Raw genomic sequence first — 27,713 nt, forward strand, 5'->3', positions numbered from 1 at the left:
ATATTTTCATCAACATATAAAAAAAATATATAAATTTTCGAGAGAAGAATATAAAATAAGGAAAAAAAAAATATATATTTACAGAATAAAGTCCATCTCAGTTTCGTAAGAAAGATCACATGACCTGTGTAAAGATATTCTTTTGATGCGCCCACACATCACAAATCGTGGCTTCGTCTGCCAGTCAGTCTGTCGGTCGATCATGGTTAAGTTCAGAATATCATTTTCATTGCTACGTTCACAGATTGAATGGACGCATCTTAAGAATATCGTTATTTTTTTTTTTTTTTTAAATATCAAAGACATACCATTTTTGTAGAAAAGGGAATATTGTGCCATCCAGTCAGCCGAAATACCAGAATACAAATGGTGTGAATAACTATACACATACATATATTTGTAAGTAATGTATGTATACGCATAACGCAAAATAGTGATTGTGGTGATAATGATGAAGTGTTTACTTACAGAATAAGCAAAGTGGACATGAGTGGGGAAGGAGGAGACTATTAAGGAAATGCTGAACTTTAAGAATTGAACGTTCTTTTACCACAAGAGTTAAAAAAAAAACAAAAAAAACTAGAGAATGGCAAAACATTGAAAGTTGCAGTCTTAAAAAACAAATCAATTATTTTGGCATATTTTAAAAACATAATTTTGCACACTGGTTGGCATGCTCATTTTAGTTGTTGTTGTTGGGGGATAAAGATGATATCTTCTTTTTCCTTACAACCCATTTCTGATGGAAGAGACGTCGCTAGTCTCTCACTACTGTATTATTATTGCCCCCCCCCCCCGACAAAGGAGGGATTGGACCTAGTAATGCACTCCTTTTCGTCTGTTCGAACTTTTCTCAATAACCACGTCTCGGATTCTTTTTTGAAATTTTGTGCAAACATTAGTCATGGTCAAAGTAAATTTTTTGCCAGAACAGATTTTCCAAAATATCCTTGGTTGCTCTTATAAGGGCTATTATAGGGGTAAAATTGCCCTAAAATCGTTCAAGAACTCGTCTGGCTATTACAGAAAACTTTCCTTTTCCATTCCAAATGCCTAGTGTCAGGTAGAATTTCTATAGACAGATTCATCTCTTTGTTGCAGATATTGACGGTATGAGACTCTCAGAAAACAACTTCTGTTACGGACGTGTGTCAGAAACAGGAATGTGTCATTGAATTCCTGGCAAAAGTGCATTGAGAATGGTGGTGACTATGTGAAAAAATAAATACTGAAGCACAAAAAGGTTACTTGTTTTAATGGTATCACTCCCGTCTCCGTTCTTCTTCAGCTTTTTTGAGTTAAAAAAAATAGGAGGCTTTACTTTTGGAACTACCTACATATATAGTTTAAAAAATAAAATCTTTTCATTTTGTATTCAGATGTAAATATTAATAGCATAAAGTTCATTTAAATAGCTCGATAGTGCAATACTAGAGCAAAACTAGTGAAAGATTGCAATACCGCACACACTAACGTAGTTTATACTTTCTCTTTATATCACAGCTCCCCACTGCAAATCACATGCTAATTCTGAATGACTATGATTTTGTGATGTTGGATTATTAAAACTACGGTTATTCGCACAACGTTTTGTCCGAACTCGGGAATCTGCACGAAATTGCAAACATGAGTCAGGACTGGGTAGAAATCTTTAGTAATTCATAACCGTTTTCTTAGTATCGCCTCCCCCCCCCCCAGTTAAGATTGGACCTTCAACCTCCAGAAGGATGCTACGTAGAACAGAATTTGACCTAGAAACTTCATCTGTTACACCACGGTTCTTTGTGGACAATTCTAGTATGAATGTTGGGAGCCTTAAACCTATTCAATCATGCCACAGATCACTACTTATCACGGTATGTTACTATATATATATACTAGCTGGCTACTCTGCGTTGCCAGGTCGTATGATACGCTTAAACATGATATTTTAATTTTTGCAGATTGCATATGTATTATTATAGAATCAATCCTCTATTGAATATGATATATTACGGGGAATAATTTGCCTGATGGACTAATTCGAAAAAATTTTTTTTTTTTTAAATAAAAATATAATAATGGTAATGCCGTTCATCAAATTCCGTCTGTGTTTGTTTACAATATCACGTCAGCTGATATTTAGGCTTGATGATGAATGCTCTGGAAAAGTCACTTCTGATTAATTAAAATATGTCAAAAAAAATGATTTGCAGTGATTTTAAATAGTACCACTTCTTTTATCGTAAATTGAACTCACTAATAAGAAAAAATGGCGAGGTACACCCGGGCTTGAACTCGATTGTAATCGAATGTTCTAACATAGAGCTATACCTCCAGATGTCAATAATTCTGTTTTTTTAAGAAGAAATAATTTGCTAAGATTTTATTATCTCCCTTGCCGGTGTAATGCATAAAAATTCCCTTAGTAAAAATTCTTTTTTATCTATTAGAAAGAAAAATATTTTTAGGATCGGATTTTTTCAATTTTCGATAATTATCAGGTGAATTTCTGTACAAATCCTATCTAAAAACACTACCAGAAATATAATTTAGGTTTGTGTGAAATTTGAAAAAAGATAGGCTCAACCGTTTGGGAACCTATAAGGAATGAACTCCCACAAAGTGACTTTTATATTCAAATATTTATTCATGCTGTCTGTTTTGGTTGTTGTATAGAGGAAAAATGGTAGATTTTGTTTTTGGCTTTGCAGAACATGATTGAGTTTTGTAAAAAAAAAATGGAAAAAAAAAAACGATAAGATCAATGTTTGGTGCATTTTAGGTCAGGATCTACAGACACTGATTTGGTAACAGTAGAATTTAGAAATAGAGTATTCTTGCCTTGAAAGCATTGCTTATATGTAGGAAATTTTACTTGCAAACAATAGCAAATCGTCAGGAAAAATTATTGAATGTAAACTTTTTTTTTGGGTAATTTTTATTTCAATTTTTGAGAATAACACTCAAGATGAGAACAGTAGTTTGAATAATAATCTTTTGGATTAAAAATTTAAAGATATACTACCATACATTTTTTTGACTATTTCTAATTCAATTGCCGGTACATTCGGCATGATGGCAAGAGTGTTTGCTAATGGGCCGGGATACTGGGGTTCAATCCCCGGTCGAGTCATGCCAGAGATTTTAAAAATTGGTACTTGATGCCATCTTGCTACAAACTCGGCATTATAAGGAGAGGATCAAGAGCAAGTGGACTAATCCTAGGAATGAGGGGGAATCCTTCCCTACGTCTTATGAAAAGCGAACTTTCTGGTCACTCTCTACTATAGTCGGCCACTTGTTTCTTTTACCCGATTCACTTGGCACTGATACCTGCGAGTTCTTCACTAGAACTTTCATTCCGATTACGTTTCCACACAACACGGATTTTGTACCCCCCACCCCACCCCAAAAAGAGATGATTAAAAACAGGTATGATGGTATATCTTATTTATTTGCCAACTGTTATCCTCATCTACATAGTTGCTGTTTCACGATGTTCCGGCCAACTATTCCTCTGGCCTTCGTCAGGTGATTAACCGCAACGGGATAGGAACGCTGAGTCTCTTAACTGTATCCTCAGTAATTAACTTTGTGAAACAACAACTGTGAAGATGAGGATAACAGTTGGCAATCTATATATATATATCTATAAAAGTGAAAGTGTCTGTCTGTCTGCCTGTGTCTGTACATTTCCCTACGCAATAGCTGTCAATTTTTAGTCTACAGACTCGAAATTTGATATACAGGGTACTGAGATTTGGGAAAATCGATGTGATCGGTTTTCGGCCGGAAATTTGGTGATAAAGGGGTCAAAGTTAAACTATTTGACATTTGAGAACTCTACCAAACTTCTCCGACAATTTTGGGTCTAAACACTTGAAATTTTAGATATAGGTTCCTTGGACATGGATCTAACTTAATAACTTGATTTGAGCCCAAAACAATAAATGTTAAGGGGTCATAATAGGGGTCAAAGTTTAAAAAATTTACCGTTTTTTTTTGGGGGGGTGCTCAACATACACCTCCAAACACCCGGGCAACGCCGGGCACCCATGCTAGTATATCTATAAAATTGAACGTGTGTGTGTGTGTGTGTGTGTGTGCACATTTCCCTACGCAATAACTCTGTCAATTTTTAGTCTACAGACTCGAAATTTGATATACAGGGTACTGAGATTTGGGAAAATCTTTGTGATCGGTTTTCGGCCAGAAATTTGGTTGTTAAGGGGTCAAAGTTAAACGATTTGACCTTTGAGAACTCTACCAAACTCCTCCGACAATTTTGGGTCCAAACACTTGAAATTTTAGATATAGGTTCCTTGAATATGGATCTAACTTAATAACTTGATTTGAGCCCCAAAACAATAAAGGTTAAGGGGTCATAATAGGGGTCAAAGTTAAAAAAATTACCGTTTTTTTTTTGGGGGGGGGTGCTCAACATACACCTCCAAACACCCGGACAACGCCGGGCTGAAATACTAGTTAATTAAATAAATATAAAAATTACTCATTTCAAAGGATTCCAATAATAAAATAGTATATCTTTTAATGTCTAATTCTGAAAAGGACGTATATCGTCAAAAATTAAATTAAAAAAAAAAATTAATAACCGAATAACATTTTATCGCTTGTCTAACGGTTTATTATTACGACATTTATTTCCATCTTATTAGTTGTAATGTTAATGTTACTCAGCAGGCAAGGTGGACTCGCCCAAATAATTACGATATACAACGGTCGGCTGTCTCGGTTCAAGGGAGACTTGTCACCACGATACTTGATTGCTTTGGCGTCACACTTCATATTTTTACGCCCCTCCCACCTCTTCAATCCCGCATCCCCTTTAAAATGTAACTTTGGAAATTGCGCATGTTTTTTTTCTAGCAATATATAACAGCACTTAGAAATATTTATGCACACCCTCACACAAAAATAAAATCGTTTTCTCTCGTCGCAGAATTTCTTTTTTATTATTTTATGTATTTTTCTTAACCTTTTTCTGGACGTTTATCGACTAAAATATGTTTCTTTCTTTCTGTATTTTTATTTATCTATAGTATTAATAAAATTTTAAATAATTATTTATTTACGTTTGTGTGTATATATAGGCACCGCCAAAAATGGCCGAAAAATCAAGTTGTTGTTGTTTTTTAAAACGAAATTACATTTATTAAAATCCATTATTTCTGAGTAACTTTTTTTTTTCCAGAAAGATAGAACCCTGAATTTTATCATATAGAAAACAGAATAATGTAAAACTTTTTCTACTATTTTTAATTCAATTTTAAATGTTAAATTTTCCCAAAAAGTTAACAATTGACATTTTTTGTCTTGCACAAAAAACGTACATAAATATTTAAAAAAAAAAAAAAGGTTTTTGAAATAATTAATTTATTTATTTGTTGTCTAAGATTTAAGATGATTTTCTATGAGAATATGCAAAAATATTATAATATAAGTACCTGGATTTCAAATAATTCCACTTATTCATATAGGCAACCAGTTACTTCGCGTCGATCTAGTCTAGATCGACAATGTTTACGTTTGTAGTTGATAAAAAGCAAACTATCGAAGACCAAACAGGCCAAAAAAAACTTATTTTTCAGTGACGAAAATTTCAATGTATTATTAACGCTGACGCTGGCCAGTACCAGATGGGTGACCATTTGTATGAGTTTGGTTTTTAATGTGTATGTGTGTGGGGGTCAGGGTCCCCAAAATGGGGGGGGGGGCAATTTAAAGCAGAATAAAAAAAAATTATTTCAGCGCATTTGGTCCACCGTAGTCGAAAGGCGGCAAACGTTTTCAAACGGGATCGAAAAAATGATGCTATTTTTAACACAAAGGGCACAATATTTATCGATTTTTTTTTTGTATCGATTCTTCAAAGCATGCCCTGTTTAATAATGGTCATGCATTATTCGGCTCGCTAAAAAAAAATTGTTAATTTATTTATCAAAGATTTTAAAATGGCTTTTTTCGTATAAATATTAACATTTTTTTTCCTTTTTTTTTGCTAAACTTAAATTAATTATTTTACTTAACATATTCATCGAATTTCACCTTTCCAAACTCAAAAGCGGGATAATTAAACACAATCGAAGTTCTGATGTTCAGACGTCAAAATAAGGTATGCAAACAATTTTTTTTTTTAAATCTATAATTCTGTCCCTTACAACAACACAATATGTTATGTTCAGTTTCAGATGATTATTTTAAGCATATTTGTACCGCCTCAAAACAAGGGGGGGTTGTAAGCAAAAAATAATATATATATAAATATTATTTATGAAAAATAAGTACACTGTTATAAAGCTCATTCTTCTCTTAATAATCGCTGAAAATTTCGCATTGATCGGATAATTATCTGATTTTTGGTAGATTTTTAAAAAGACGGTCCGTCAAAAAGTACTTACCTGCCCCCCCCCCCCCCCAGTTTTGGCGGTGCCTAGATATCAATAAAACTTTCGAATGGATGCACCGAATTGAAAAATTCTTTTTTTACCCCTGACAGGTGTGAGTCCCTAGAATGTCCTTATCTATATATGGTTCGTAACGAACAACATCGAGTCACACACACGCACACACACACACACACACAAAAGAAAAAAACGAAATAAGGATTTTTGGGGCCGGTTCGCTTTTGTCGAAATAGTTACCTGCCCATGTCAACGGAATTTAGCACTGTCTGTATACAGTCGCGGTAACATCTTTCGGCATACGGACAGGACTTATGGCGCAATGGATAACGCGTCTGACTACGGATCAGAAAATCCCAGGTTTTAATCCTGGCAAGTTCGTAATAATTTTAACCGCCATTTTATCCAACGTTTACTCATTATCCTTACCCTTGGTTAGGGTATTTTTGTTTTTTCAGAGATTTTGTTTTGTGCATATGGGAATTTCCCATACTCCGAGTTCACAGGGTAAGCGTTGATGGTAAGACGATGTTAAGTGTACTTGATTTTGTGTTTGACTCGGGGTTGTGTGTTCTGACACGGTGCAGCCGCTAGTATGTAATAAAAATTAATTTTACAAGCCAAAAGCTATTGTAAACAAAGCGAATATAAATATTAATATTTATATATCAGGCCGTCCTATAAGTCCTGTCCGAATTTTTACCTTTGGTTCTAAATTGAACAAAACTTAAAAAATATTTCATATATTGTGTAATTTTTTACATTTTTATGTTTAGATGCATTTTAACTGATTGCATTTTATTTTTTACAGAACGACAAAATTTAACTTCGCCTGATTACAACCCTACCAACATGGAAGTGCATAAGAATTATTTGAGGCATATAATGCTTGATGAGTTCAAGAAAGAAAACTCAGCACTGAAGCGACTAGAAATATTCACTCAGTTTATTGGAAAGAAATGTGGGAATGAAAGAACTTGCAGAAGATGATTTGCGAAATTCAAAAGTGGAGATTTTGCTCTTGAAGATGAAGATTGAACAGGACGCCTAGTTGAGTTTGATGATAAGTTTCTTGAAACAGCTCTTGAAGAAAATCTTGATTTATCAGTTGAGGAATTGGCAATAAAACTGAGTTCAACCCAGACAACTGTTCATTGTCATCTTCAACAACTTGGAAAAGTTCCTAAACTTAGAAAATGGGTGCCTCAAGAAATGTCTGAAAACAATCTCAAATCCAGAGTCGATATCTGCTCTTCTCTCCATTCTCACCAACTTGTTTTAACTTTTGTTTTGGATAGACTTGTGACTGGTGACGAAAAATGGCTCTTTTTTGACATGTTAAGCGTCGTAGACAATGGCTTGGTAAAGGGGAAAGACCTCAGCCACAGCCGAAAAGAGAACTTCATGGAAATAAAGGTTTTTCTTTCAATATGGTGGGATTGCCAAGGAATAATCCACTTTATATTGTCACCACCTAATGCAACAATTAATGCTCAAATCTTCTGTCAGCAAATAGAGCGTTTGAATCAAGGTTTGAAGGAAAAAAAGACCGGCTCTAATGAATCGAAAAGAGGTGATATTTATACAGAATAATACACGACCCCACACAGCAAGAATCACCTCACAAAAGATCGAAAAACTTGGTTGGAAGAAATTTCTTCATCCACCCTATTCTCCTGGCCTTGAACCTTCAGACTACGATTTGTTTCATAGCTTACAAAATCATTTGGAAAAAACAACTTTTGTAACGCAGAAAGACGTTGAAACTGACATTTGTGAGTTCTTCAAATCAAAGCCAAAAGGATTTTTCACTGATGGAATTATTAAGCTGGTTAATAGATGGAGGGATGTCATAGGTAATCAGGGAAAGTATATTGATGCTTAAATCTTTAATAAAATGTAACATTTGGTCACTTGTTTTCTTTAGTCATAAATTCGGACAAAACTTATGGGATGACCTGATGGTAACCCCAACAAAATAAAAGAGACCAATACAACTGAAATAGAAAATAGAGCTTGTCATAACAGAACACAATTTAAGACTGTAAATTATAAATAATTGATAACTCAGTGGATTAACAAAATCTTAATATTATTTTAGTATTTTGTTGAACAATAAATTGTTGTAAATTATAATTTACAGTCTTAAACTGTGTTCTTTATATATATATATATATATATGTCTGTTTATTATACAAACATTATTGGTTACATATGTGCATACATGTTTCAGTGGAACAGACTATATAATAATATAATGTTTGTATAATAAATAGACTATATACTAGTTCTGTTCTGCATTGAGCGCTCTTTAATAACCACACGAGTTTTATTGGATTTTACATCTAGGAAACCAATCGATGTAAACGGTATATATATATATATATATAAAGTGACTATGAGTGAAGAACGATCTCTACTAAACTACTCTGTCAATTTTTAGCCGACAGACTTGAAGCTCGGTATATAGGGGATTTGGACCTGTGAAAACCAATTTGATTTCTTTTTTTAGCCAGTAAAAATAGCTGCTGAAGGGTTAAAATAGAACAAAATTTGTACTTGACATGCATAAGTTGACTAAACGTGTACCTTCTACACAGGCACAAATATATATTTATATGATAAAAGTCGGTTCACTTTTAAAGTTCTGATATCCATCTGTTGTTAGCTCAGACGGTAACAAATAATGTTAGAAACCTATATATTTTGGTTTCGATTCTAGCTGATGGCACCCAAGTCATATTTTTTTAAACTTTTGAAATCATTACTATATATTGGGTATAAAATATAATAATTAATAGAGTATTAACTCTATAATAATAAATACGAAACCTGAATAAATTCTGAATAAATTAAAATATCATATTTAAGCGAATTTTATGATGGAGCAATACTGGATGCCCTGCTTGCTAAGTCCCTATAATGGATGCTTGTTTAATGAATCTATTATGAAGCAAGTGTTGCGCAATCTTCAAACACATCTCTCTTGAACCAATATTGCTTGAATCCAGTAATAAGAAGTTTAGGACGACTGGAAATAATACTGCAATAAGCAAAGAGTCTTCCTGCATACAGTTGCTAGTATTCCCAAATACTGACCAATATTAAAGTTGCTTAACATAGATGATCTAACGAGAACCGGTGTGTCAACGCGACAAAAGTTTATATATTTTTGTTGCATTTTTTTATTCGTTGATACATAAGAATATAGAATGAAACATTATTTATCTTCTTCCTTTCAGCTCTGTTAACTCAAATAATAAAATTACCGAACGTCATTTTATAAAAGAAACAGTAAGTTCTCTCTCGAGTGCAATGTAGAATAACATACATGTTGGACTAAGTTACTGCATGGAGGCATGTGGAGTTTCCTCCCGGGCGATTTCACGGATTTCGATGACAATAAAAATATAGGAGTGTGAAATATTTGTAAATCATCATTAAATCCCGGGCAACGTCGGGTCTCCCTGCTAGTTTCATATATTTTTTTCTTAACCTTTTCCTGGACGTCTACCGACTAAAATATGATTCTTTCTTTCTTTTTTATTTATATAGAATAAAAATTAAGTTTACAAGCCAAAAGCTAGTTTCAACAAAGAAGATATAAATATTAATATTTTTTATATAGTAACCCCCAACCAAAAAAAGAGCTCAATACAACTAATGCAACAAACCAATTCAGATATGACGCAACGAAACAGCCGGCCTATAAATTAAGACAAATTCAACATCATCTTGCATCCTTGTGTCTGCTTTACAAGTATTTTAATGGAATGTGCTCTGATAAACTCATTGCCCCAGTGCTCCCTCGACGTACATATCCCTGACAAACCCACTTAGCAACAAAATCACATCCTTTCACTGTTGAGATCCTAAATATCCAGACAGCTTTCTATTCTGATAGTTTCTTCTCTCGAACAGCTACACTTTGAAATTTTCTTTCCTGTTACCTGCTTCCCTGACTGTACTGATATGCAGAAGTTCAAATGTAATGTAAACCAACGTCTTGTTAATCTTTCCTAGGCATAGTCCCAAATAATAACCTCTTACGTCCAAGTGGCGATATGCCTTGTTAGGGGTGAACATGAGTAAAAAAAACAAGCAAAAAAAAAACTCCATCTTAGACCATGACAAAGAGAAATCGGCGATGGATCAAAAACAGGAAAGTAAAAATAAAAACAAAATAACAGTTTCCCTCTGAATTAATCTCCTCTCAGGACCCAAACACCAAGAAAACTCTATGGAATTCTCAACCCAGAAATAGCACTAGTCAGATTCCTCAACAGTAGATATCTCACTGCCGATGCAATTCTCTACCTGTATAAGAGCCAAATACGTCCTAGGATGGAGTACTGTTGCTACATCTGGGCAGGAACTGCTCAGAGCACCCTATCCTGCCTTGATAGAGTTCAAAATCGACTTCATAATCTAGTATGCGATGTCCTTTTTTTTCTCTGCAACCTCTTTCCCACAGAAGAGACGTTGTAAGCCTTGTTATTTTCATGCCATATGTTCGACTGAGCTCCAGACTATGGCCCCTGTTCTCGCCAATCCTTCACTAAAAACACTTGTCTAACCAAAATCATTATCAATAAATTCCCCCACTCTCTCTCGGTGACTAAACCTAAACGTGGATCCTATCAACCAGATAGCTACCTATCACTCACTCTATTTCCCATGCTATACTCATCTTGCCTCATCTCGTTTCAGGCTCTGATGTAAAGGACATCTGTTTTCACGTCGTCCAGCAACCAACAGAAGATGAGGACTTTCATTTATGTCCTTTACATCAGTTTATTTCCTAGAACTACCCATCTGTGGAACTCTGTTCTGGTGGTTTGCTTCCCAGTTGCCTACAATATTGTCGTCTTCAAGTACAACGTAGCAAGTTCTTATTAAACAGTCCTCGTAAATATACCAAATTTCCTGGTTATACAAGTTTCTTTTGTAAAAAAAATATATATCTTTGCTCCTTAAACATTTCTTTTTGCCTTGTACATATTGTTGTTGCAAAACTGTGTTCGAATAATTAGTTATTGTTCATAGCAAGATTTCTTTTCCTTTTTTTTTTTGAGTTGCTGAGTGAACTGAACAATTACATCAGTCTCAAACTAATTTGTGTCAATGCAATAGTTCTGCAGATCTGCTCAACACATCGTCACCACAGAGCTATTGACACAACACCGAGTAGCCGTGGTAACATAGCATGACAACATAAAACCGATGAACCAAACCTAAATAGCTTTTATTTAATCACTCTTATCTCTATTTATATAAAGTACGATATGCGTATATGTTTATATATTTCTATGTATGGGATTCATTCCTAAACTAATTAACCGATCATTATGAATTTTGAAGCACAGTTACTATGCACAATGGGTCGTAATTCGGACTATATTTAGTTTAATTTAATGCAAAGGCGGTAAAAACTGGAGTACGAGCCGTTTCTGGAAATTCAAATTATGCACATTAAATTTCGTACCTATGTATTTTGATTTTGATCTTTGTAATAAGACATAAAATAGAGGAAAACTGTCTGGGGAATTTATTTTACCTTTTCTGGGACGGATATTGTTGTAGCAATTTTGGAAAATATATATTAAAATTAAGTTACACAGAATTTTCTGCATTTCATCCTCATGAGGATTCGTCATATTATTGCTCACAAGGATGAAATGCAGAAAATTCTGTGTAATTAATAGCTATCTATATTTTCAAAACGTATCTCCTAGGTCTACTCACACATTGAGCACTGTTGCAGTACACGACGAAAAAAAAAGAAAAGAAAAAGAAACACGCAGAGAATCCACATCAGCAGACAACTAATTTTGACATCATCTTGCAAGTTGGATGATTTAAAAATCTGTTATTTATGCAGACCGTGCTGAAATAATGTTATTATTTATAAACCCATTCTTAACAAGGGGGAGGGGACGGGCATTTTGTAACTATTCTGTACTTTCACCTAACAATTTAGTAAACAAAAGATACCTTTAGTCCCCCACATTCCAGAAGCGATGTTTCTGATAAAGAAGGAAGAATTGCTGTTTTCTGGGTCAGAATCTATTCCATCTAACACTTATTGTTGGCAAGTTTATGACTTTGAAGTACTATATTATATATTTTTTAGCTTCTTACATCAAGTGGCTTCAAGCCTTGTCTGGAGTGATTTCCATTAAAATGTTATGTTGAAAATACTATTTTTAAAAAATATCACCGTTCGTAATCTGTATAAGTACAAACAAAATCTTTTAAACCAAAGTCTGAATCAAAAAATATATTTTGGATTTTTTTGTTTGTTTGTTTTAGAAAACCTACTTACCAACAAATAAATTTCTAAAAATTTAGGGGAAGCACTTGATACGATTTCTGGGAAGAAAGCTACCCACTGAACTATATAGGGAAGTACCGAAATGTCAAATTAAACAAATTAAACAAAGATCAGAAATCTACAGACAGAAATAAATTTTGCAGTGTGTACACCGCCCCGCCCCTCCCCACACACACAGTGCTAAGCCACAGGATATAGCTGAAATCTAAGCCGTTTGTCCCAATTGTGACACAGAAAGAATACAGTTTGGAAAAATTAAGCAAAGTGACCTAGAGAAACAAAGAAGAGTTATCTCCCTTGTCAACATGAAAAGTACTTTGTAATATCAACCTTCTCCAATGTTATTTAAAATATGGACAGTTACTGCAGAAAGTACATCGGCAAAGAATGCAGTCAAGGAATTTGATTCTATCATTTGATATGTCATTTCTTCTTGAGAAAAATATGGCTGTAGATGCAAGAAGAGAGAAAAGTATCCTCTTATGCAGAACTGCTTAAAAGGCACAAAACGGAGATCTGATTTCAAAACTTTCATTATATTATTTGAGCTACTCTTCTCAACTTGCTTATCATTTTCACAACGTTTCGACCGATGTAGCCTTTGATCTGCTTCAAATGCACCTTTTTCTGAACTTGTGAATCTTTATGTTGAACTCTGGAACATATACTGAGGTTTACATTGGCCAAAAACGTCGCGAAAATATGAAGTAAATACATAAGAAAGCTATTCTCGTACAGGGAAATCTAACTATGAAATATATAATAAAAAGAAAAAACTTGACAGAGTTTAGAATAGACTTTGTAGCCTAGTGGTGGATGTCCTTTTCTCTTCCCTGCAACCTCTTTCTCGCAGAAGAGGCGTTGCGAGCCTGTCTCTGTTTTATCGTTATTTTCATGGCAAGTGCTGGTCTGAGCTCCAATCTTTACCCCCCCCTCGCCAAACATTCACGAGAAACACTTCGTTTATCTGCTTTCCAGCCGTCTTCAAGTCTAATGTAAACAAATTCTTGATGAGCCGTTCCCCTTAAGTAATCCAATTTACCAAATTTACATTTCTAACGATTACAATGATATTGTCCTTTTGACCACTGTACACTCTTTAAGCATATAAATGCCAGCATATAAAACGGACGTTAAACTGTTTTTTTTTCTTTTTTTAAATATTATTATTATTGTAGTAGTAGTAGTAGTAGTAGTAGTAGTAGTAGTAGTAGTAGTTTTTTCCACTACTAAAAAGCTAATGAACTCTTACAGTCTCAGTGCATTTCGAATACAGACAAGTTGTTTTTATGTTTCTTGTTTAATTTTATTTATCACACGAGATATAATTATGGGTGTCACCATGTTTGCTTCTGTAATAAACTACTGCAGCACAAAATGTATATTATTCTCACATTTGGGTGCGCTTGTGAACTTTATTTAGCAATGCTTTGTACACTCAAATAGTGGAGTTTTGTTCTGACATAGTCCTATGCAAATTCAGCCAAAATGGCGACTCTATAATCTTATTATGCTATAAATAAAATCGCAAATAAAATAAAGGCAAAAAAATCTTTTTTTTTTATTGAAATATTCCCTCGACACCAAAGTTGACTGAATCTAGATCATTATTAAGATGACTTATTCCTTGTTGACTAAGGTATGTTTCTGGTATTGTGCAGTTCTAGGAGGTTCACCATCCCTGGCTTTTCCTTCTCTCTTTGGGAAGGGGTTAGTTTATTGCTCATCGCCCGAGGCGCCGTTATTGGCAAATGCCAGCGAGGCTGCCAAGTTATTTTTTGTAGGCCAGAATGGTCTTACTCTAGGGGGTTAACTTTACAATCCCACTTTTCGATCCTTGCCATGAGAGGAATATAAATAAAGTTCATGACTTAAAAAGCTCTAAAAAAACACTAAGATGATTTTTCATGATAGTGTGATCTTTTTTACAACTCCAAATTATTTTTCTTTTTACAAAAGAAGCCATCCTTCTCCTGTTTTCACCTCCACCCTCTGTTTCTATCATAAATTCCTCTCAATTTTGACCAAATATTAATTAAAGAAATTATAACAGGCTTTTTGAAAAACTTACCAATGGAAGTGAACTTTACAATACCAAGAAAAATATAAGCAGAAGAAATAAATTTAATAAATATAATATAGACTGTACTGTGTAAATTAAATATATTACTCTTCTTCCACACAAAGAAGTATGAATATGGCACAAGGTCAGTTGTTTAAAGGGGATGGGGGTAATCCATCACTCTCGAGGGGGAGGGCACTTTAAAAATATAGTTCATTTCTGAAGGAGAAGTGACTACTTGAAAATATTCTTATTTTGGGCTCAACAGCCAGGTAAGTGCACGATTTATGTCCGTCATTTGTCTTTAGTGCTGTCATCCATCATTTGTCTTTAGTGCTGTCATCCGTCATTTGTCTTTGGTGCTGTCATCCGTCATTTGTCTTTGGTGCTGTCATCCGTCATTTGTTTTCGTAATGTCATCTAGTATGCTTATAAGTACTCCAGATAACAAAAAGACAAATGACGGAGGAGACGAATGATGTAAATAATTAAAAGAAAGAAATAAAAAAGGGGAATAAGAGGAGGAGAAAGGGAAAGAGAAGAATATTAAGAAGAGATAGGGAAAAGGGGGATAGAAAACTAATAGTTATAATCTTTACTTGAACATAAATGACGTCAAAAAAGTAAACTTCTTTTTTTTTAAACAATATATATGACAAATACTAACCCAATGGTTCAGAGATGGTTTAGTATAGCAAGAAAGTAGGGTTTGGATCAGAACGGACATTTCTACACATCATAAGCGAAGGTTTGCATGATTGACCGAAAGAATACGGTGATGACCCGTCGAGTGGACGACGCTAAATATAGAAAGGAAAAACAAAACAATTAGAATAATCGATTTGATTTCTAAATTAATTTAAGACGACAGAGGGTTTGCCTTACTTGCTATTTGTTTATTTTTCTTTCCTTAAGATCTTGAAATGGCTTCGTCTAGTAATTTTTTTTATTCAGTGACAAAACGGATATTTATTTATTTAAACTAGCGAGACTTGTGGAACAGAGACCTGCGATATTATTGTAGCCCTTTTGTTAAACCTGTAAAAGTATTTATTTAAGTAATCTTGTTAATGTAGGTCCAGAATATATCTGGTTATTACGATGCATCTTCTAATAGGAGTATGTGACATATTTCCATTGTATAGACGCCCAGTGGAAGGAAACCCCACAATATCATTATACCATCTTTAGACAGAACAGATACTACCTTTGGATCCTAGCCAGAAGACAAAGAAGTTATATTTTAGTTTTACATACAACCCAAAAGCGGCATAACTTTTTTTTTATCATTGCGTCTTCAGTGATCGGGAGATCCTATTTATTAAAAAGAAGTATAGAAGGTGATAATATACTACAAACATTGAATTAGCATCTCCATATACTATTTTAATGTTCGTAGTACGTTATCACTTTCTATCCTCCTTTTTAATAAATAGGATCTCCCGATCAAATAATTTATAATCCGGAAAATGTGGCACACGTACGTACGTTAAATGTACTATGGTATTAACATATAGATACGTACAAATAAAAATACATCGATCGTTACTATAGAAGGAAGGACACTTAAAAATCTTTAAAAGTCTTAAAGTAAAATGGGGAAGTTTACATTTGAAAAAGACACAACTAAATTATTCTTGAAAAGTAGATGAAATGTGAAAATAATCGGAGCCTCTCCAAAATAAAAAAATAAAAATAAAAAATGAATGAAAGAAGAAAACAAGTCAGCCATAGTAACAGATTAAAAATCATTACTGTTGATACCTATACTCTGTTTCTTCTCTGGCAAGATGCTAAAATTCTAATAAACCCTTCTTCTGTTGAAACCAATCAATCGCTTTCTTTCTGGTCAATCTGTCCAGTCCTTTTGTCGTTAATTCAACACCGTTCAACTTAGCCTTCAAAGGAGATTTTACATACTCTTTAAATTTGCATGACTAGTCCTCATAAGTTATATGAGGCATGACAGACAGATAATCGTCTTTTCCCAAACTGTGAATGGCATACGACAATTTGGTGCCTTTTCCATTTCAAGTGACTTGACTGCTTCTTACAGCAAAGCATAATCAGGCAAAGTTAATCACTTAGCATTCATTTTATTGTTAAGCTATTTTCAATAATAATAATAATAATAATAATAATAATAATAATAATAATTCTGATTTCGTTTATCAACGTCTCTCTGGAAAGGGATGGGATTCATTTCGAGAGGATTTCCCTTAATCCCGGCTTCAAACCAGGAGCTTCAAAGATCAAGGGTTTTTCTAAGGATGTTGGTGATACCTATAATTGCAGAGGTCTAAAGGCCGCCTAAAACATCGGGGATTTCTAGTTTTTTTCAATTGTCCTTCCAAACGACTTGATACTAATGCTAGTGTACCAACTAAGACCGGGATTATTTGTGTCAAAAAAAAAAAAAAAATAAAAATAAAAATAAAAAAATAATAATAATAATACGAAAATATGGTATATCCCTAATTATTACTGAATGTTATCAATTACGTATTTTTTTATAGCTCCTATGTCTGTGTCTGTATTTTAAAGGTGAGGAATTTTCATAGCTATATACAATTTCCAGATTGGTTTCTTCATTTTCATTGTCGTGAGAACAATTTACTATTTTGACCAAGTTTGGTGATGATTGGTCAAGCGATATGTACGTTAGATGGTACACAAACATAATGCCAAACTCGACCAAAAACATAACCTCCGTCTGAGCGGAAGTATAAAAAGACATGATTTAATGGACCGGGTGCAAAAGGACATCGGGTTCCTCCTTTAATCCTGAATTACACCACGTTATCTTGCTAGTAAAAATACAGAAAACACATCATTACAATGGATGGTTCCCCCTCTCTATTAGCTTCTTACTAATTCCATTGAGACTTTCATTTTAATGAGTATTTTGGTAAGCAAATAAATGCCACCGAATTAAGTGAATTAGTTTAGGAGATGCTAATTTTAGTTAATTTTACATTGTATATGTGTCAATGATTCTCATTATAAGTAATCAAAGAAAGAAAAAAATAGAAAAGATACTTATAACTATGTAAAAATAAAAAAATATTTGTATTTCTATCAATGGAGAGAAAACAATCTATTAACTTATCTCCCTTGAGTTGAATACAATTTCCCATTCTTCGCTGCTATGCTTTTATGCACTGCCAGACAGATTCTGATGAATAGAAATTTTTTTTTTTTTATTTTACTAAAAGAGTCACAACTCAAAGCTCAAAGGCCACTCGAGGATAATGAGTGTCATAAGTACGGTGAAACAAAACCGTGATGATTGGTAATGATAATGGAAGTTTGGTAGAATTTGATTATTTAAGAGGACGGCTCGACAAGAATTTGTTTACATTGGACTTGAAACCAACGATGTTACAGTCAGCTGGGAAGTAGCCCTGTGGTATTGTGTTGCATAGAGGGTAGTTTCAGCAAAGAAACTTTGCTTACGGAAATTTTGTTTAGTTTTAAGCACGAACAAGGAGAAAGGAAAGTTATTGACAGAAGCTATACTTTGGCATATTTAGGGGCATAATATTGGCAGAAGCTCCAGTTTGAAAATTCAAATATTTCAGATTTGTAGTGCATTTAATACATATTAATTAGACAGCAATCAAGCAAGATTTGTTGAATTTCAATTTCTGCTAAAAACCCTTTTAACCTAAACCTTCATGTTTATTTATTTATTTTATTTTATTTGATTTTGGTGATGTTTTTCTTGACCAGGAACCAATAGCAATGTGTGCAGGTACATTTTCATGGTCCACAAAAGGTGTAAACTAAAGCACGTGAATAGGTTTTACAAGGGGTTTACTACTTATCAAGGTCTAAAAGCCACTCGAGGATAAGGGTTAATGAGTGTGAGCTAACTGGTAAGATAACAGCTTGATGATCAGCAATGGTGATGGTTAGTTGGATCAGATCATTTAAGAGGACAGCTAAATAAGAAATTTTTTTTTTTAGTTTTTTTACAAGAAAAAGCACCTCTTATCAAGGCCAGGAGGCCACATGAGGATAAGGGTTAATAAGTGTACAGTAGTCATTGGGACAACAGAGTACTAATCGTTAGTAGTGGGGATTTGGTATAATGTGATTATTTAAGGAGAACTTGTTTACATTGGACTTAAAGACAACAATATTGTAGTCAGCTGGAAAGCAGACCAGCAGAACAAAGTTTCACAGATGAGCAGTTCTAGGAAAGAAGCTTTGTTCATGGAATCCATGTTTACGTTTAGGCAGAGATAAAGAATGGGAGAAATTATTGATAATGATTTTAGCTAGATGAGTGTTTTTGTATAAAAGTTTGGCAAGAGGGGACCATAGATTGGAGTTCAGACGAGCACTTGCTATGAAAATAACAATAGAGCAGAGACAGGCTAGCAACGTCTCTTCTGTGGAAAAGACGTTGCAGGGAAGAGAAAAGGGCATCACCTACTAGGTTACAAAGTCGGTTTTGAGCAGGATTAGGCATTCGAGCAGCTCCTGGCAACAGTACTTCATCCTACAATAGACTTGGAACAACCATGTTATTTTCAGTTGGGAAGCAACTCCACGGTACTGTGTCCCACGGACGATCGGTTTTAGGAAAAAATCTTTTGAATGTTTTTTTTTTTTATTTTACAAGGATCTTACTACTTACCAAGGTCCAAAAGCCATTCATTTTTATTTCATCTATAATATAAATCTCATTGGTCTGATTAAATGTATGTCTGCGTAAAACTTTCGACGTAGACGAGCAGTTTTAGGAGAGAAACTTTTTTTCCATTTTAATTTTAGGTACAAATATAAAGTGAAATAGAAAGTGGCTGTAGATAGACGAGTGTTTGATGAGAATGTTACAATTCTCGAGTATATATCCGACACAGTTAGACACAATTAATCAACCAAAAACCACATCACTCTGCACAAAAACATATATGATATCAATAGATATATACCTGAGAGTCAAGGAAAAGAATATGCTGTTGTCCTAGCTCTACTGATATAATGTTAGATAATAATACAACCTGCTAATCTCTCTTTCGCCCATAACACACCCGTCATGAGAAGTCCCATATCTTTTCAGGCACATTTATAAATATTTGTTTATTTTGTTTAACAAGATGGCACAAAATTTCCTCAAGCGATTCTCACACCATTCGTTAGAAAAATGATACACGAATTACAGGAAAGCTTTATTAAATTGTGGTGCAGATCCAAATAAAATTCTTCATTCAGGAGTCTTTAATATATTTATTTTTTTAATATATAGTATTTGTTATGCGTTTTAACTGATAAGGTTTTAATTTATGACTTAACTAATAATGTTTTAATTAAGGTTTACACAAATAATGCTTTAACTAATGTTTTAATTAATAGTTTAATTAATAATCTTTTACCTAATGCTTTAATAATGTTTTAATCCAAATAGTTCCTCATGGCTGAGAAAGTTTCTTTGGAAATCAAAAAGATGTTTTCTTTTTCCATGTTTTCTTATTGCATTCCTCTATTTTAAACTTTGGCAACACAGAATGCACGGGAGTTTGAAGAGTGTTTGCTTCATAGACCTTTTTTTCGATGCATCCAAGCATCGAAACAAAGTATTTCATACTGCTGTAGTCGTACGAGAATCCATAATATTTTAGTATATAGACTTTCAAATTAAAAGCAAAGCCACAAAATATATTTGTTTATTATTAAAATTAGATAACCTTAACTATATAAAACAACGTATACAATAGGTTATCTATAGTTGATGCTATTGTTTGCACGGCTTATATTACTAAACGAGCAATTATTTAGTCCACGGGACTGGGAATAAGCAATGAATATGATTTTTTAAATTAATTATATTTTGAATATGAATTTTTGGAATATTAAAATTTTATATATAATTTTTTAAGATATAGACACTTCGAATATTAATTTGAAGATATTAAAATGCTTAATTTTGTTTTTTTAAACTCTGCAATGATTGGAGAAAAAAATTAACTTAAAAAAAAAAAAAGAAATGTTATCATCACTCTGGGGGAAAACCCCCGCCAATAAAAAATATGGGACACAATAATTACCTTTGGTATATATAAAATGATAAGTACAAGGCGGCAATGAAGTTCTCAGATTTCGTCTTCCATCCTATCTACAGTATGAGTAATAGCAGACTTCTTGAAAGGTTTGACAACAATCTCTTCTTTCACTGTATTCCACCATGTCTTAACCTACTAGCACATTTTTGAAAGAAGAAGAAAAAGAAAACTGGGTCTCTTCATGCTTCTACGAATGGCAAAATCAGGCAGCGATGAATCAGTCATGAATATATTTCATTCCTCACAGAGAAAGTCTTTCAAGAGCTTTTGTTTATAGAAGCATATCTAAAAGCTGTCATTGTAAGTCTTGCAGGTATGACTGGTGCTGTTGTTTTATAACTAAACATAGCTAATAAAAGATCCTTTAAATAGCATTAGTCAACAGAGTAACGTTAGAATTAAGGGGAGATATGATCAAGAATATTTCGGTCATATCCTTATGATTGGTCATAAATTATTTTTTTACAGCGAAATAGGTTTGGGCATTGTTCTGAAACAATTTTTTTTTTTTTAGATTTCAAACCAGGTTTTAATAAAAACAAATAACATTAAACATAGAAAGTTATAGTGAGCTTTATCATGTAGACAAAACAACACGACCTACGATTAAAAAAAAACAAAAAACATGGTTGTTATATAAACAAATGCCAAAGGGAGATTATTCTAAGTTTTACAATTTTTTTTTAATCTTTAATTCAATTTATTTGTCAAAAATTACAACCTGTATGCGTCAGTTGTTATGTAAGAAAAAAATAATAGAAATATACGAAAGAGGATATTGTAGTCCAGCACATGTCCAATTTCGCTTGAAATTTCTCCATTGTTAGCGCATTTATTACCTCTTTCGGGAGTCTACTCCAAGGTCTAGGAATCCTAATTGAGAAAAGGTTCCTCTTTTGGTCGAATTGAAATCAGTTGTGCAATAGTTTTTTTTTTTTATGTTATCTACGTAAATCTCTTCCTGGTGCAAGAGTAAATAATAACTGCAGAGGTATATGAGCATATTGTCAACCAAAATGAGATTACCACATAATCGTTGGCGCTCAAAGGAGGTCTCTTGAATCAGTGATCATAGGGAAGATTCAATTCATAACGGGTAAGATTTTTCCGGTAAGGGTTGACCATTTGCAATAACTCGTAGTTTACTCAAAAATAGTAAATCCATTTTTTTACCATTGTTTATAAAAATTGTCAACCTTTTTGACCTATTTATATAACGGCCATTTTTCTTTTACTTTTGGTTGTGTTGTTTGCTTGCGAACTGAATGATTAAACTTAGTATAACTATTTTTAATGTTAAATTTTTTTTTTTTTGATAAATTATCATTTTAAGTAAAAAATATGAATTTTTAAGATATTCATATTCTGAATATGAATTTTTTCAGATTTTAAAACTTTAAATATATAATTCTGAATATGAATTTTCAAGATATTAAAATGTTTTATATTTTACATAGTTTAGATTTGAAGCATTGTCAAAAGCCTGCCGCAAACCCATTTCACCATAAATAATTTTATGAACCAATTGTTAAGATAAGACCATGCACGGTTCCTCAGGAATAGGATCAAACGGGGATTAACTGCAATGCAAATCTTGAACGCTTTTCAAACGAATTGCCAGCTGTCACAAAGACCTTACTGCCACAATGGCTAACCACAAATGCCTTTGTATCAACGTGTCATCAAAGATCTTGTTTGGATTAAGTTTCTAAACCGCAATGATCCCAACGACATTACACAAATGCTAATGTCATTCAACGTTTGAAGTTTTAGATTTTCTCAAATAGTAAGAGGACAGATTTTCCATTTAGAATTTCTCTTCATCTCCTTTCCAATATTGGTAAAACTTTTTTTTCTTTTATAATTTTCCACATAATTTCCAAGATTGTAAACAACTGATAATCTTGTTAGCTCTGCCAAGGATGTTATATTTTCGGTTGAGTTTGTTTGTTTGTTGGTTTGCCACTACATTTGTTTGTTTTCTTGTATACAGTCTATTGGTCACATCGTTTAACAAATTGTTATCAAACTTTATCAAAATATCAAGGTCTCATTTAAAACTAATGTAATTTTGGGATATCTAGGTCAACAATCAATGTCATGAAACCAGTGAATATCACACTTTTGGCGATAACTAAAGTTTTGTTCATTATAGAGATTCACTACTTGGTCCCTATTGTAAAGAATAAAGTCCTTTATAATATATGACTTCGATCTTAACTTTGCAAAGTTCAGTCATGGTCGAAATTCAATTTCAGGGTTTTATAATTTCGATATATGGATTGATGCTCTTTGATAATAGTAACCATGATGTAAAATCTTAGCAATTAGATGATATAATAGTTTTTTTTTTTCAGAATATTCGCTTCTCAAATAAGATCTCCTCAACATGGCTAAGTTACATTCACTTTTACGAGGTATGGGGCACCCTTTCTAAGTGATGTTACCTCAAATAGCAGCCCGAAGCTGGGTACTCCACCAAACTAAATAAATTCTTGTCCTGGAATTCAGTAAGACCAAGAAACCAAAACGAAAGATATACTACAACATATGAAAATGGTTAATTGGGGAGAGGAAAACTATGTTCTCAATTTCTAATATCATATTATAAATATAAAAAAAAGAAACATGTACTTGTAACGGAATGAAGATGTCATTATAAAAGATCACATAAATCGATAAAGTATTTTATTGAATATAGAAAATTATTTTTTATGATTTTTACCGAATATAAGAGTAAACTGTAGTCATTAGGAAGTTCAGTAGTTCCAATTGAATTGTCTCCTCCTTATTTATGGTGGATCAAACAAACACAATGACCGACTTAAAAATAGTGCCTCAATTGGTAATAAAACTTGATCTTCTTTATAAAAAAAACTACTTGATCAATTTACGTAATTTTTGGAATATGACATCTTTGTTTCATGACTGCTACGTACACCAAAGATGTGTCTGTATTTTTTGTATTTTTGTTTTAATTATATGTAATTCTAAATAAGCACCGTTTTTCTTTTTAGATATCAACATTTCCATTATATAACTTTTGGAATACGTAATGAGATAAAACCTTTGGATAATCCTTACATTGTCAAGCAGAGATATATAGCTTATTGCTTTTATCTTAATGTTTATAGCCTTTCTACTTTTACACCAGTACTCACTTTAGCAATGATTTAGGAGTTCCCAATGCCTCATGTTTTTTGTAATTTTTACAAAAGTAGTTTTTAAAATAAACTAGCAAAAACTTTTTTTTTAAATAAACTAGCAAAAAATTTTTTTTTAAATAAACTAGCAAACACTTTTTTGCTAGTTTATTTAAAAAAAAAATTTTTTTTTAAATAAACTAGCAAAAAATTTTTTGAAATAAACTAGCAAAAACTTTTTTTGAAATAAACTAGCAAAAACTTTTTTTAAATAAACTAGCAAAAACTTTTTTTAAATAAACTAGCAAAAAATTTTTTTAAATAAACTCGCAAAAACTTTTTTTAAATAAACTAGCAAAAACTTTTTTTAAATAAACTAGCAAAAACTTTTTTTAAATAAACTAGCAAAAATTTTTTTTAAATAAACTAGCAAAAACTTTTTTTAAATAAACTAGCAAAAAAATTTTTTAAAATAAACTAGCAAAAACTTTTTTAAATAAACTAGCAAAAACTTTTTTAAATAAACTAGCACAAACTTTTTTTAAATAAACTAGCAAAAAACTTTTTTTAAATAAACTAGCAAAAAATTTTTTAAAATAAACTAGCAAAAACTTTTTTTAAATAAACTAGCAAAAACTTTTTTAAATAAACTAGCAAAAACTTTTTTTAAATAAACTAGCAAAAACTTTTTAAAATAAACTAGCAAAAAATTTTTTTAAATAAACTAGCAAAAACTTTTTTAAAATAAACTAGCAAAACATTTTTTTAAAATAAACTAGCAAAAACTTTTTTTAAATAAACTAGCAAAAAAATTTTTTTAAATAAACTAGCAAAAACTTTTTTAAATAAACTAGCAAAAATTTTTTAAAATAAACTAGCAAAAATTTTTTTAAAATAAACTAGCAAAAACTTTTTTTAAAATAAACTAGCAAAAACTTTTTTTAAATAAACTAGCAAATAATTTTTTTAAAATAAACTAGCAAAATTTTTTTTTAAATAAACTAGCAAAAACTTTTTTTAAATAAACTAGCAAAAACTTTTTTAAAATAAACTAGCAAAAAAATTTTTTAAAATAAACTAGCAAAAACTTTTTTAAATAAACTAGCAAAAACTTTTTTTAAATAAACTAGCAAAAACTTTTTTTAAATAAACTAGCAAAAACTTTTTTTAAATAAACTAGCAAAAACTTTTTTTAAATAAAATAGCAAAAATTTTTTTTACATAAACTAGCAAAAACTTTTTTTAAATAAACTAGCAAAAATATTTTTAAAATAAACTAGCAAAAACTTTTTTTAAATAAACTAGCAAAAAATTTTTTTTAAATAAACTAGCAAAGAAATTTTTTTTAAATAAACTAGCAAAAACTTTTTTTAAATAAACTAGCAAACACTTTTTTTAAAATAAACTAGCAAAAACTTTTTTTAAATAAACTAGCAAATAATTTTTTTAAAATAAACTAGCAAAAATTTTTTTTAAATAAACTAGCAAAAACTTTTTTTAAATAAACTAGCAAAAACTTTTTTTAAATAAACTAGCAAAAAAATTTTTAAAAATAAACTAGCAAAAACTTTTTTAAATAAACTAGCAAAAACTTTTTTTAAATAAACTAGCAAAAACTTTTTTTAAATAAACTAGCAAAAACTTTTTTTAAATAAACTAGCAAAAACATTTTTTAAATAAACTAGCAAAAATTTTTTTTACATAAACTAGCAAAAACTTTTTTTAAATAAACTAGCAAAAATATTTTTAAAATAAACTAGCAAAAACTTTTTTAAATAAACTAGCAAAAACTTTTTTTAAATAAACTAGCAAAGAAATTTTTTTTAAATAAACTAGCAAAAACTTTTTTTAAATAAACTAGCAAAAACTTTTTTAAATAAACTAGCAAAAATTTTTTTTTAAATAAACTAGCAAAAATTTTTTTTAAATAAACTAGCAAAAACTTTTTTAAAATAAACTAGCAAAAACTTTTTTTAAATAAACTAGCAAAAAACTTTTTTTAAATAAACTAGCAAAGAAATTTTTTTAAAATAAACTAGCAAAAAATTTTTTTTAAATAGACTAGCAAAAACTTTTTATAAATAAACTAGCATAAACTTTTTTAAAATAAACTAGCAAAAACTTTTTTTAAAATAAACTAGCAAAAAATTTTTTTTGAAATAAACTAGCAAAAAATTTTTTTTAAAATAAACTAGCAAAAAATTTTTTTTTAAATAAACTAGCAAAAACTTTTTTTAAATAAACTAGCAAAAAAATTTTTTTTTAAATAAACTAGCAAAAACTTTTTTTAAATAAACTAGCAAAAACTTTGTTTTAAATAAACTAGCAAAAACTTTTTTTTAAATAAACTAGCAAAAACTTTTTTTAAATAAACTAGCAAAAATTTTTTTTAAATAAACTAGCAAAAACTTTTTTTAAATAAACTAGCAAAAACTTTTTTTTAATAAACTAGCAAAAACTTTTTTTAAATAAACTAGCAAAAACTTTTTTTAAATAAACTAGCAAAAAAATTTTTTTAAATAAACTAGCAAAAATTTTTTTTAAATAAACTAGCAAAAACTTTTTTTTAAATAAACTAGCAAAAACTTTTTTTAAATAAACTAGCAAAAACTTTTTTTAAATAAACTAGCAAAAACTTTTTTTAAATAAACTTGCAAAAACTTTTTTTTAAATAAACTAGCAAAAAATTTTTTTAAATAAACTAGCAAAAAATTTTTTTTTAATAAACTAGCAAAAATTTTTTTTAAATAAACTAGCAAAAACTTTTTTTAAATAAACTAGCAAAAACTTTTTTTAAATAAACTAGCAAAAAATTTTTTTTAAATAAACTAGCAAAGAAATTTTTTTTAAATAAACTAGCAAAAATTTTTTTTTAAATAAACTAGCAAAAAAAATATTTTAAATACACTAGCAAAAGTTTTTTTTAAATAAGCTAGCAAAAATTTTTTTTTAAATAAACTAGCAAAATTTTTTTTTAAAAATAAACTAGCAAAATTTTTTTTAAATACACTAGCAAAAATTTTTTTTAAATAAACTAGCAAAAAAATTTTTTTTTAATAAACTAGCAAAATTTTTTTTAAATAAACTAGCAAAAATTTTTTTTAAATACACTAGCAAAAAATTTTTTTTAACTAAACTAGCAAAAATTTTTTTTTAAATAAACTAGCAAAACATTTTTTTAAAATAAACTAGTAAAAATTATTTTTTAAATACACTAGCAAAAAAATTATTTTTAAATAAACTAGCAAAAAAATATTTTTTAAATAAACTAGCAAAAATTTTTTTTTTAATAAACTAGCAAATTTTTTTTTAAAATAAACTTGCAAAAACTTTTTTTTAAATACACTAGCAAAAACTTTTTTAAAAAAAAACTAGCAAAACTTTTTTTTTTAAATAAACATGCAAAAACTTTTTTGTAAATAAACTAGCAAAAACTTTTTTTTAAATAAATTAGCAAAATATTTTTTTTTAAATAAACTAGCAAAAAAAATTTCTTGAAATAAAATAGCAAAAAAATTGTTTTTTTTTTTAAACAAACTAGCAAAAATCTTTTCTTATAAAATTATTTTTTAATCTAAAAAGTTTTGGTCTTCGTGTGTTTTATTTAACAATGAAATCACCAAAATTTACGTTTTGGAAAAAAAAAAAGAAAAAGATCGAATTTGAGAAAAAAGTTAAATGATCAAGTTGTTATTTATT

At 30.8% G+C, this 27,713-nt stretch overlaps 1 protein-coding gene across 8 annotated transcripts in view; it reads right to left on the bottom strand.

Annotated features, from left to right (window-relative positions):
- The window catches only part of LOC145292090 (high affinity cAMP-specific and IBMX-insensitive 3',5'-cyclic phosphodiesterase 8B-like), a 973,128-nt gene that overhangs the window by 927,214 nt on the left and 18,201 nt on the right, over positions 1–27,713 (bottom strand). For 7 of the 8 annotated variants that reach the window (XM_080138174.1, XM_080138172.1, XM_080138169.1 and 4 more), the window contains exon 1: positions 309–404. The exons of the other annotated variant lie outside the window; for it this stretch is intronic. In XM_080138174.1, the coding sequence (XP_079994300.1) occupies positions 309–389 (81 nt within the window). In that variant the 5' untranslated portion in view covers positions 390–404. Of the gene's footprint in view, positions 1–308; positions 405–27,713 lie in introns of those variants that run through there. 8 annotated transcript variants of the gene reach the window in all.

Source organism: Euprymna scolopes, chromosome 13, assembly GCF_053919585.1.
Source record: "Euprymna scolopes isolate OS-2025 chromosome 13, ASM5391958v1, whole genome shotgun sequence".
Taxonomy (NCBI): Eukaryota; Metazoa; Mollusca; class Cephalopoda; order Sepiida; family Sepiolidae; genus Euprymna; species Euprymna scolopes.